General features: G+C 30.8%; 1 protein-coding gene across 2 annotated transcripts in view; it reads right to left on the bottom strand.

The window, feature by feature from the left end:
• The window catches only part of LOC142334487 (farnesol dehydrogenase-like), a 35,018-nt gene that overhangs the window by 13,526 nt on the left and 7,208 nt on the right, over positions 1-14,284 (bottom strand). For both annotated transcript variants that reach the window (XM_075382556.1, XM_075382557.1), the window contains exons 2-3: positions 13,753-13,912; positions 4,906-5,077 (exon numbers count right to left, since the gene is read on the bottom strand). In XM_075382556.1, coding sequence (XP_075238671.1) covers positions 4,906-5,077; positions 13,753-13,884 — 304 coding nt within the window. In that variant the 5' untranslated portion in view covers positions 13,885-13,912. The remainder of the gene's footprint in view (positions 1-4,905; positions 5,078-13,752; positions 13,913-14,284) is intronic.

Consider the following 14,284-nt stretch of genomic DNA (forward strand, 5'->3'; position numbering starts at 1 on the left):
ACTTTGTCTCCATTGAAGTTTGTGCACTGCTCAGAACCTTTCTTTACTAGTTTTTACTTTACTAGAAGTTTTTATATTAGCTACGGAGGCGCAATCTCGGCTAAATTTAAATTAACTTCTGATGTTGTGCAGAGTTCCAACTGGTTTTTCTTATTTTTATATATGATACAAATTCTTTAAGTTGTCAATTATTAATATTGGCTGTAAATGTAAAAATCTATCAACCCGTATCGGTCGACAAATTCATAATGCTGCAAGAAGCTCTAAATGAGGTTTTTATTTGGTCTGTTATAAATGGCTTTTCTCTAAATTTGGATAAAATGGAGATTATGTCGTTGACAAAAAAAACTAATCGTCACGTTTTCGGTTGTTCCATATTCCAATTAAAAGAGTTTACGAGCTTAAAGACCTGGGAGTGTTTTTAGAATCCAAGCTGTTATTTGAATGGCACATTGAAAGTAGGGTCCCAGTAGCAAGAAAAAATTTAATGATGAAATGGCTTAGTAGACATTTTCAAAATTACGGTTCCCGCTGTATAAGGCTTTATTACGTCCTCATATCGAATTCTGTATGACTACCTGGAATCGTGAAAGATTATTTACATTCGATCTGGTACAAGCTATCTAGATAAATAAGATATAGATTCTCTGGAGTGTTTAAAAGCAGTTCGTATGATACTCAATATACAGAGCTAGGCGTCGATTCACTTAGAAACCTATGAACATTCATGGGTTTGAAATTCATTAGGGATTATCTGCATGGAAGTTTACTGTCTAATCAGTATATTGGGTTAAAGGTTCCAACAAGAAATATGAGAGTTTACCGAGTACTTTATATAAGAAACCTAAATATTTTACTGTCACAAAATATCTGAGTTTAGCAAATAGATATGCTGACTTGATCGATCTATTTCTGAGAAAAGACAACCGAATAATTCGCAATAATATGGCTGAGTTTTCTGTTTGATCCATGTAGTCTGGTTATTTAAACTATTTTTTGTATCAGTTGTGTAGAGCTTTTCTAATTTTAATCGCCTAATTATAAATGTACTGTTAAAATTTTATGGACATCGTTAGACTATATGATTATTTTTTTTTTTTTTTTTTATCTCCGGGACCATCGTTAGGAATTGCTTCAGAGGATGAGATGAATGACAAGTAGCATGTGGAAATGCTATGCCTAATCAGGATTCGAACCTGGGACCTCCGGATGAAAGGCCGAGACGCTACCACTCGCGCCACGGAGGCCGGCAGATTTTATGATATGGAATTTTTTTCCTTCTAGTTATGAAAAAGATAGTTTTTTATTAGAATTTATTATTATTATTATTATCTATATTATATATTTATAGATTATGTACTCAGAATGACTCAGTGACATATGACAGTTTTTACAGTTCTGCCATTTATCTCCCTTTGGTCTGCTTCTTCCATCCCCTACCTGCAGATCTCTATGGATGATAAGATTGGATGTTATGAGGAGACCAACTAAAAAAATTATTATTATTACTATAATTTTTTTTTCAATCATTTAATCATTACAAACAATCATTAAGTTTGTTTTTATGTGCCATTAACAACTGTTAACATAAAGGAAGATAATAAATGTTACCTAAAACTTAAATTTTTCAAATGTGGTCTAACAAAAATCACTTAATTAAAAGTGGCTATGGTCTAAGGTATTTATCACTGTTTCATTCCATTCAACTTCCATGCTCTTTTACTACCTAAGACATTCCAGTTCTCTTGAAATTACTTTTTTAGTAGTTAGTTTAACAATGTTGAAGAAAGAATTTAAGTGATAAAAATTTGTTATTTTATCATCTGGAACATAAATTAGAAATAGAAGAGAAGAAAATAGAAGAAATTATTTGAATAAATGTGAAAACTAAATTTTTTGTTGTAGTATCACAGAAAGATAATTAACAGTTGTTATTACTATTGTTGCATTTGCTCAGTATAGAATGGCAAGGTGTTTGAAGTTAATAAAAAAAAATATCACAACTAAATAATTTATACTCTCACTTTAATTTTGCTTTATACCATCCATTCTAGCCTTTCTTTAGATGGACATGTATATAAAGTGTCTAGATTATAAAAGGCAATCAAAGTTACTTTCTCTGCAAATAATGATGTTTTGTATACAGCTAGTGCTGGTGATGTAAAAGCTGAGCATATCAGTTGTCAGGCTGGATATCACCTAAATTTCATAGGCTAGACATGCTGATATGCAATTTGTATACTTGGCTCAGTAAAGACAACCGCCACCTAATTTTTTCTCCTTCTTGTAGGCCTGACATAGGTTTATTATTCTTGTTAATGCAAAATATGGCAGAGTTGTTTTCAGGAACCTACCGGCTTGGTCTAGTAGTGAACGCGTCTTCCTAAATCAGCTGATTTGGAAGTCGGGAGTTCCAGCTTTCAAGTCCTAGTGAAGTCAGTTATTTTTACACGGATTTGAATACTAGCTTGTGGATACCGGTGTTCTTTTGCGGTTGGGTTTCAATCAACCACACATTTCAGGAATAGTCAAACTGATATTGTACAAGACTACACTTCATTTACACTCATACATATAATCCTCATTCATCATCTGAAGTATTATCTGAAAGGTAATTACCGGAGGCTAAACAGGAAAAAGAAAAGTGTTGTTTTCAGGAATGACTTGTGATTCTGAACACATTGACTACAACAATTATGATTGTAACAATAAACGTATAATTAATTCTTTAGATGATAAATCAAAATGGGTATTTATAACAATTTTCCCACTGGCATGTGATAATGCAGCCATTCGCATGTAATATGCTGACATGATTAAGCTGATATCTAACATTTTAATCAATGTTTAAAAAAATGTTTTAATTTAATATAATTTTTTTACTATTGAGACATAACGCAGCAAATATAAGTTATTTATACTCGTATTCAGTATTTTATAATTTACTGTATTTTATAACTACATAATTTTGTGGAAGGATCATTATAGTAAACTGAATCCCTAAATGTATGTAATACAAATACATGATGATGCCTTAGATTTAGTTTTATAATTATTTTATTCAGATTTCAAGACTTCATGAAAAATAAATGTTCATTACTTTTCAGTACATAGTTACATTATATTATATCATACTAAAATTTGTTAATAAATTTTCATACTCTTTATTGCTATAATTACTCTCACGATACACATTCATGTAGCTATATCTGCAACCTTGTCATCTATTGTCGGATATTTAAAATTAAGTTTTTAAATTTGTTTATGAAACTTTTATGTTATCAATTATTAGAGAATTTTCTCAATGTTGAGGTTTGAGAAAATGTTTGACTTTTCAAATTCACACTAAATACTCATAATTAACTCATTTAAACCTATATTGGTTTTGTAGAAGATATAAACAAACTCTGCACATGGACCTATTATCACCAGAAATCCTTATAGCTTCATGGTGTTCACATGATCAGATACTCATAATATTCAGCAACAATTGCAATCAATTTGTTGCATTCTAGTGTAATCTAATACATCATATTGTTTTATTAATCTTAAATTTACACACAATCATGTATTTGTCGGCGTACACATTTATTTATTGTTCATTTCATTTATACAATAGAAATCATAATTGTTTTGTGTTTTTATGAGTTTATATTTATATATTATTTACATGTTATTTGTATTACAAACGCATAGGGTTTGAACATTTCATTCTGTTTAAAAATAAAAATAAATAAAATTATAAAAAATACGTTGCTGATCAACCAGTAAATATGGTTTAAACCTTTATAAAAGTTAAAAGAAAAAATATCCTAAATGCAGTATAAATGGTGTTGTAAATAAAGTAAAATATTCAGTATAAGTTTAATTCTAAATGTGAGCTCCATTATTAAGCAAAATAATGAAATAGGTACTGTTTATTCTCCAGCTAAAAATAAATCCAAAAATAAAGCTATATTAATTATCATGGATCAATATGTAAACATAGCAATAAGAAAAAAACATTCAGAAATTGTTTCTTAAACTTGTCAACATTAAAATACCAACACTTCAGAAAATATTTTTAGCTGAATATACTGATGACTTGTCTTGAAGAAGATGACTTTGTTTAAGGGATTAAAGATGCCTGATTTCAAACTTGATAAAATAACTATAAAAGTATCCTATTAGACAAAGAAAGTATTATTTTATTTTATTTATTTATTTTTTTAAAGGTCTCAATTACGGAGTCCATTAGCTTTATATTTATAATAGTTACTGTACTGTGTTATGTACTATGTACTTCCTAGAGGAATCGCACTATAACACTGCACAATATGTAAATGGTCTTTTACAGCATAATGCAGAAACAATCACACTGAAACGCTTCTGCATGCACGCATACACACACAAATACACACTTGGCCTCAAAGTTATACATAATAATATACTTCATATTTCAATAGCTGTTTAATATTTACTTATAATTAAAACTGAAATAATACCTTAATACTTGTAGTAATGAAATTTAAAAAATGCACTACGTAAAGCCCGATGTAATTCAGAACGACACAATTATGTAATTATCACAGGCAAGTTGTTAAAAAAAAGTAAAATCTTAAAACTAGTATGTTACTGCATAAAGTGTAGATTGACTTAAGGCGTATAAGACAACACAACAAACATATATCAAACTAGCAGATGAAAATTTAAAATCGTAATACTAATTTAAAAGCTGCTTCATAAGATTTGAAGTGCCAGACAATACAAATAAATAACATAAACATGTAAGAGAGTGAAAGGCCCTTGCATGAAAATAAAATTAAAACAGAAAACTTTCTATATCCTCCTCATTAGTCTGCTCTTCCACAAAAATAATATAAAAACAAATTAAGTGTAAATTTTTAACATCTGCACTAAACTTACCTTCTATTGGACTGATTTTTGAAGCAATTCCAGCATTGTTCACTAAAATATGAATTCCTCCTAAGTTCTTATCTACCCATTCAAAAGCAGATATAATATCTTTTTCTTCTGCAAGATCTGTTTTTACTGGATGAAATTTTCCCTTCTTCTCCTTTAATTTACTTTTCAATTCCTACAAATCATTCAAAATCATTTACAAATTTATTTATTTATTCATAAACGTATGCAGACATTAAATAAATAATCCTTCTTAGAAAAAAATAAATTGCACATTATAAAAAGATTATAAATACATTACATTCATTATATTTTGTCTCTGCAGTGTTATTAGAAAGTAAACCGTTCACAATATTGTGGTAAAATAATCACTTTAATACATCAGTCAGTAATTTAGCAAGTCATGTATGTATATAATATATATATATATATATATATATATTTGTGGATTGTGTGTGTGTGTGTGTTGGTTACTGAAATTTTAGTAAAACAATTATATGTATATATAGAAATACAATAATATAAAAATATATAGCATATAAAACTAAAACTTGAACAAATAGTAGTATGTGTTTATAACATACATCCATTGTAAGTAATTAGAGACATAGAATGAAAGAGCTGCCATCAAAGCAACAAAATTTAGCTATTTTAAACTATACCAATACACTACCTCTCTAAAAAGAAAAGTTATTTTTTATCAATATCACCATTACTGAAGCACAAACTTAAGATTTTAAAGAGCTCATTATTACAATAAGAAATTTGAACCAATTAGTTTTATTTAAAAGTTTTTTAAATTGTTATTAGAGCTGCTAGATTTCACAATTTTATTTAATTATTCATTTTATTTATTTGTACTTTTATTTTTTTTAACAATGCTGTTGACAATGCGAAAGTTGTATGCAAAATAGCTACATGCATAGTTCATTTCATAAACATGGGATGCATCTCCAAGTTCTGAATTAATCAAAATGTAGCAAAACATACATCTAGAAAAACTAGGTAATATCTTGTTTTAGTTTAAAAGGCTATAATTAATTAAATTTCATAAAAGTATTATTTTTTTAAACTCTATTACAATTATATGCACACTCATGTACTAAACAAATGTTTGTAAATTTTTATATAATGTAAATAGTAATGGAAACTCTTCTGGTTGATAGATATTAAATAAAAACATATTGTGTTTATTTTTAGTTAAATGCATATTTTTTTTTTTTTTTTTGTCTTCAGTCATTTGACTGGTTTGATGCAGCTCTCCAAGATTCCCTGTCTAGTGCTAGTCGTTTCATTTCAGTATACCCTCTACATCCTACATCCCTAACAATTTGTTTTACATATTCCAAACGTGGCCTGCCTACACAATTTTTCCCTTCTACCTGTCCTTCCAAAATTAAAGCGACTATTCCAGGATGCCTTAGTATGTGGCCTATAAGTCTGTCTCTTCTTTTAACTATATTTTTCCAAATGCTTCTTTCTTCATCTATTTGCCGCAATACCTCCTCATTTGTCACTTTATCCCCCCATCTGATTTTTAACATTCTCCTATAGCACCACATTTCAAAAGCTTCTAACCTTTTCTTCTCAGATACTCCGATTGTCCAAGTTTCACTTCCATATAAAGCGACACTCCAAACATACACTTTCAAAAATCTTTTCCTGACATTTAAATTAATTTTTGATGTAAACAACTTATATTTCTTACTGAAGGCTCGTTTAGCTTGTGCTATTCGGCATTTTATATCGCTCCTGCTTCGTCCATCTTTAGTAATTCTACTTCCCAAATAACAAAATTCTTCTACCTCCATAATCTTTTCTCCTCCTATTTTCACATTCAGTGGTCCATCTTTGTTATTTCTACTACATTTCATTACTTTTGTTTTGTTCTTGTTTATTTTCATGCGATAGTTCTTGCGTAGGACTTCATCTATGCCGTTCATTGTTTCTTCTAAATCCTTTTTACTCTCGGCTAGAATTACTATATCATCAGCAAATCGTAGCATCTTTATCTTTTCACCTTGTACTGTTACTCCGAATCTAAATTGTTCTTTAACATCATTAACTGCTAGTTCCATGTAAAGATTAAAAAGTAACGGAGATAGAGAACATCCTTGTCGGACTCCCTTTCTTATTATGGCTTCTTTCTTATGTTCTTCAATTGCTACTGTTGCTGTTTGGTTCCTGTACATGTTAGCAATTGTTCTTCTATCTCTGTATTTGAACCCTAATTTTTTTAAATTGCTGAACATTTTATTCCAGTCTACGTTATCGAATGCCTTTTCTAGGTCTATAAACGCCAAGTATGTTGGTTTGTTTTTCTTTAATCTTCCTTCTACTATTAATCTGAGGCCTAAAATTGCTTCCCTTGTCCCTATGCTTTTCCTGAAACCAAATTGGTCTTCTCCTAACACTTCCTCCACTCTCCTCTCAATTCTTCTGTATAGAATTCTAGTTAAGATTTTTGATGCATGACTAGTTAAACTAATTGTTCTGTATTCTTCACATTTATCTGCCCCTGATTTCTTTGGTATCATTACTATAACACTTTTTTTGAAGTCTGACGGAAATTCCCCTTTTTCATAAATATTACACACCAGTTTGTATAATCTATCAATCGCCTCCTCCCCTGCACTGCGCAGTAATTCTACAGGTATTCCGTCTATTCCAGGAGCCTTTCTGCCATTTAAATCTTTTAATGCTCTCTTAAATTCAGATCTCAGTATTGTTTCTCCCATTTCATCCTCCTCAACTTCCTCTTCTTCCTCTATAAAACCATTTTCTAATTCATTTCCTCTGTATAACTCTTCAATATATTCCACTCATCTATCGACTTTACCTTTCGTATTATATATAGGTGTACCATCTTTGTTTAACACATTATTAGATTTTAATTTATGTACCCCAAAATTTTCCTTAACTTTCCTGTATGCTCCGTCTATTTTACCAATGTTCATTTCTCTTTCCACTTCTGAACACTTTTCTTTAATCCACTCTTCTTTCGCCAGTTTGCACTTCCTGTTTATAGCATTTCTTAATTGCCGATAGTTCCTTTTACTTTCTTCATCACTAGCATTCTTATATTTTCTACGTTCATCCATCAGCTGCAATATATCGTCTGAAACCCAAGGTTTTCTACCAGTTCTCTTTATTCCGCCTAAGTTTGCTTCTGCTGATTTAAGAATTTCCTTTTTAACATTCTCCCATTCTTCTTCTACATTTTCTACCTTATCTTTTTTACTCAGACCTCTTGCGATGTCCTCCACAAAATTCCTCTTTACCTCCTCTTCCTCAAGCTTCTCTAAATTCCACCGATTCATCTGACACCTTTTCTTCAGGTTTTTAAACCCCAATCTACATTTCATTATCACCAAATTATGGTCGCTATCAATGTCTGCTCCAGGGTAAGTTTTGCAGTCCACGAGTTGATTTCTAAATCTTTGCTTAACCATGATATAATCTATCTGATACCTTGCAGTATCGCCTGGCTTTTTCCAAGTGTATATTCTTCTACTATGATTTTTAAATTGGGTGTTGGCAATTACTTAATTATACTTCGTGCAAAACTCTATAAGTCGGTCCCCTCTTTCATTCCTTTTGCCCAGCCCGTATTCACCCACTATATTTCCTTCCTTGCCTTTTCCAATGCTTGCATTCCAATCTCCAACTATTATTAAATTTTCATCTCCTTTTACGTGTTTAATTGCTTCATCAATCTCTTCGTATACACATTCTACCTCATCATCATCATGGGCGCTTGTAGGCATATAGACGTTAACAATCGTTGTCGGTTTAGGTTTTGAATTTATCCTTATTACAATGACTCTATCGCTATGCGTCTTGAAATACTCCACTCTCCTCCCTATTTTCTTGTTCATCACGAAACCTACTCCTGCCTGCCCATTATTTGACGCTGAGTTAATTACTCTAAAGTCACCCGACCAAAAGTCGCCTTCCTCTTCCCACCGAACCTCACTAATTCCTACTATATCCACGTTTACCCTATCCATTTCCCTTTTTAAATTCTCTAGCCTACCAACCTTTTTTAAGCTTCTAACATTCCACGCTCCGACTCGTAGAATGTTATTTTTTACTTTTCTGGTGACCCCTTCCTTAGTAGTCCCCACCCGGAGATCCGAACGGGGGACTATTTTACCTCCGGAATATTTTACCAAGGAAGGCGCCTCCATTATTGCTTTTGAAAATGCAGAGCCACATTTTCTTGGAAAAAAAAAACAGCTGTAGTTTTCCATTGCTTTCAGCTGCGCAGTACTCAGAGGACTGAGTGATGTTGATATGGCCGTTTAAGTCATTGTGACTTACGCCCCTAACAACTACTGAAAGAGCTGCTGCCCTCTTTCAGGAATCATTCCTTAGTCTGGCTCTCAACAGATACCTCTCCGATATGGTTGCACCTTCGGTCCAGCTACTCTGTATCCCTGAGCACTCAAGCCCCCTCACCAACGGCAAGGTCTCATGATTCATAGAGGAGGAAATGCATATACTTTATAAGAAACACATTCACATATATATGAGTGTTAAAAATTAGTTCATTCCAGATAGAATACTCTCAGTTTTCATTTTTTAAATTTATTTTCATTTTTTTTTTTTTTTCGTTCTATTAATTATTATTTCAACAATCAGCAGGAAAGAAAATTGTATTATTACTCCAGGATTACTCAGGAGTCTTCAGCAAATTATTCAGCAGTTTTCACAGAATTATTATTGGAATATTAGAATTATTATACTGAATGTAGCTAAGTTCCTTATTTGTTAAGTTTTTGCGTATTTCAATACACTTACTTCATCGTCAATTTACATTGCCAGGATGTTTTTTTTTTTTTTATTTTTTGGTGCAATAAAGTTCTCAATAATGACTTGACATCTAAGAGAGTTTAAAATTATTAAGGTTATTAGAGAACTATTAATTTTCAACTGCTCAGCCAACCAATATTGCATTCAGCTTGCAGGTTTTTTAATTAGATAGACAGTAATGGGTTCAGTTCCCAATCAGGATTGGCATACCTTTTCATTTATTTTTTTATAAAAATATATTATGTATTAATGTGTTATTAAGAAATGTAAAACATAAGAACTTTTATTCTCAAAGAAGTAAATAAATAAAAAGTATTTATTGAAATTGAGAGAAGTTATTTTTTTATAAAATAAATTATTACTACCAAAAGATTTTATAATATGGTAATATATTTGCACAATAACACAACTTATAAAGCATAGACATATTTTTTTTGGAGATATATTCATGCTAAATATTAAGATAAAAACTTGACTATTATTGGTATAAAAATTTTAACATTCTAGAATCCCTTTAAATTATATATTCATTCACCTTGAAAAATACTTTGTCTAATCTATGTTAAATTAGTACTTCAGTATGAACTTATGTGTGCGCTGTTGTACACTGCAGTACTTTTTATAAATACTGCAGTATAATTTTATTTATCTACTGCATATACTGTGCTGTTAGTAATTCATGAACATTGTTCCCACAACTGATATCCTACAGTAATATTTTTTTATAATTATGCATTATTTTCTTTTTTGCTTTAGTGAAACGTTTCGGCTCAATGAGCTTTAATATGCAACATGCTTCACATTAAAAATGCTGAAGTAAAAGAGATGAATACTGCACAATCATCTGATTCATATGTCCCTAATTATATCCTCCGTTAAAGCCACTACTGGCTAGGAACGGAGGGGGTGGTGTAGCGACCGGGCACGCTACGAGGTGGGATCTTCTCCCCTCGGGGGGGGGGGGGGGGAATCGAGATGTCCCTAAATTATATCTAAAGTACTAAGGATTAAAATGATACTTTTCTTCTTAAATATGTGAATGTTGTAGTATATTACAAGCAATTGGATGCAAAGTTTTTGAAATTCTTGTATTCAGACAAGAACTGATGAATGAAAAAAATTATTTTATAAATGCTACACTTCATTGTTTGCAATTCATAATTCTTCAAAAATTATTTTTAATTTTGTATTTATATATATACATACATATATATAAAATTTTAAAATGTTTTGTAAAACTATAAATACGTGTTTGTTTTATATACAGAATGATTCAGGAGGATAAGGCAATAATTTGGCAACTCATTCTAAAGGCTAAAAATAAAGAAAAAAGTTCATATAAACATAGGTCCGAAAACGCTTCGTTAGCAGGTTATACTGGGTGAAAGATTTCGCCGAGTTTCAGTTCCTCCGGGTAAATTAAGGCTTTCTGAAATACTTGGAAGGTCAATAAAGAGGCAAATTCAATTGTTTCTTATGGTTTTAAAGCTGGGAAATCGAAAAAAATAGGTCCCAGAACTGTATCTCTCTTAGTTTATAAGATATTCCATGTAAAACGCCAAAAATAGGGTCAAAAAACCATTTTTTACGTTTGGCGTACAATAACGTTGTTAAATTGGCAATAAATCATACATTTTTTAAACATAAATTGTAGAGAATTTAATTATAAGAAGATTGATGTAAATAATGTCAACAGAAAACAAATAAAATTTTAAACATGTCGACTTTTATTAACAACAAAACCGACGAAAACTTAGATGAAAATGTTACAAAAAAAGAAAACAGATGTGTCTAGTAGGTACAATAATTTTAGATCTACGGAAAACAAGTTGTCAACACTGAGTTTTTTCATCACAATTTGTTTAAATACTACTCATTGTTGTCAGTTAATTGTGGTAATGTGTTAAATAACCTTTCGCTGATCAATCGTGTTTGCAGTATTACGTCGAATTCTTATCGTAAAAATTTCAGAAAACTGTTAAGAAGTGTAATTTTGTATTCATTTTACAGTGCATAAAAATCAAGTCTGTTAAAAAAAAATGAAATTCTGTTTAGTTTTGTTTTGAAAAATGCTGTGTATCTTCACTAATGCCAAATATGCCGACATGATTTTCATCTATGGATTTTGCAATGGAAGTGTTGCGGCAGCGGTTACGTAATATCGACATAGGTATCCTGGTCGTGTTGTACCAAATCGTAAAGTATTTATTAGAATTTTTAATAATCTTCGTGAGAATGGTACACTTTCCAGCGCTCATATTTCATCTGAAAGACAAGCAAATCATGTTGATGGAGGTGAAAACATTCTGCAGATGGTTCAAAGTAGTCCGGCAACGAGCACACGATTAATTGCAACACGGCTCAATATTTCACAAAGTAGAATATGGAGGACATTAAATAATAGTGGATTGCATCCTTTTCATATTCAGAAAGTGCAACATCTCCAGCCTGGTGACTACGCCAGCCGGCTGCAGTTTTGTCAATGGGTTAATAGGAATCAACGTTTAATTCCATTTATACTATTTTCGGATGAAGCTACTATCACTCGTAACGGAATAAGCAACACACAGAATGCGTATCGGTGGACTGAAGAAAACCCACATGCTACAGTAGAAAAAGATTTACAGCAACGATTTTCAGTGAATGTTTGGTGTGGTATCATAGATGACTAATTAATTGGTTCTTTCATACTACAACATCGTGTCACAGGGAGAAATTATCTGGAATTTTTACGTAATGAATTTATTATATTGCTGAAAAATATCCTCTTAGCAAAACGAATTGAAATGTATTACCAACTTGATGGAGCTCCTACACATTTCACTAATGAAGTAAGGCAATGTCTTGATGAAAAGTTTGCTGGTAAATGGATAGGACGTGGAGGGCCGGTTAATTGGCCACCGAGATCCCCAGACCTAACTCTGTTGGATTATTGTTTGTGGGGATGGTTGAAAAATGAGATCTACAGGCAAAAAGTAGACACTAAATCTAGTACAACGCGTTGAAAAGTGCGTTGAACACAACGGTGGCATTTTTGAAAGTTATTAAACCACATGAAATACTACATGTATGCAGCATTTTATCATTATCATAAAAAAACAGTAAGTATTCTTTCTTCTTCCGGTTATTTTCTACTGTACATAAAATTTTTCAATCTGTTAAAAATTAATCTGTTTTGTTGTTAATAAAAGTCGACATGTTTAAAATTTTATTTGTTTTCTGTTGACATTATTTACATCAATCTTCTTATAATTAAATTCTCTACAATTTATGTTTAAAAAATGTATGATTTATTGCCAATTTAACAACGTCATTGTACGCCAAACGTAAAAAAATGTGTTTTTTGATCCTATTTTTGGCGTTTTACATAGAATATCTTAGAAACTAAAAGAAATACAATTCTGGGACCTATTTTTTTCGATTTCTCAGCTCAAAACCCATAAGAAACAATGGAATTTGCCTCTTATTGACCTTCCCAGAATTTCAGAAAGCCTTAATTTACCCGGAGGGACTGAAACTCGGGCAAAATCTTTCACCCAGTATAACTCGCTAACGAATGGTTTTCGGATCTATGTTTATATGAACTTTTTTCTTATTTTTAGCCTCTAAAATGAGTTGTCAAAGTATTGCCCTTCCTCCTGAATCACTCTGTATAAACAGTATTATTAAATAAATGATTAAATATGGTACTTGAGTAAAACTTGTCATTCAAAAAAAAGTTTTACATTTGATCACTTCTACAGAAAATTATAAAGCCAATATCAAGAACAGAAGAACAGCTGTGATATTTGCAAGTTTTATTTACAATATATATATATATCTATTACTACATTAAAAACATACATTTAAAATCTGATTTAAATAGTCAACATTTGTAGATGACTTACGTTAAGAAATTTACCCGCCAATTAATAAATTATTGTACAATATTAATTATTGATAGAAATTAGTGGATTTTGCATTTCAAAGATTTATAAGAACTTAATATTTGAATAATACGCTATTTAATATTATTATTAAGAAAAAAGTATTTACTTCAAGTTTATCCATTCTTCTGGCAAGACCGACCACATCCATACCAATATTAACCAATGTTTCTGTAATAGCTGCACCAATTCCAGAACTAGCACCAGTAACTACTGCTATTTTTCCTTTCCAGTTTTCCATCGCTTTAACTTGAAACACCTTATAATACCTTAAAATAATAATAATATTTTCAAAATTAAAATGTTTTTCAATTTTATCTTTAATATTGAAATAAAGTTTGTTTTCTAATGTAAATATTGCAAATAAATTTCCAAAACTACATGATTGTTTTCAAGGTGGATGTTTTTATGTCTGTATTATATCATTAACAACAGTAAAATTTACATTTAAAAAATTAGGTAAGCCTATTTATATACACATTATAATGCGCTACCTATAATTTCATGAATTTCAGTTTTTTTTTTTCATTATTATTGAGCATTTTTGTTTGTAAATTAGCTTATCTGTTGTTAGAAAACATTATTCACACATCTTCTTTGTTGTGATGGATTGCATTTAATGGAAAGTATCTTTTGATATG

The sequence above is a fragment of the Lycorma delicatula genome, chromosome 1 (assembly GCF_047948215.1).
Source record: "Lycorma delicatula isolate Av1 chromosome 1, ASM4794821v1, whole genome shotgun sequence".
Lineage (NCBI taxonomy): Eukaryota > Metazoa > Arthropoda > Insecta > Hemiptera > Fulgoridae > Lycorma > Lycorma delicatula.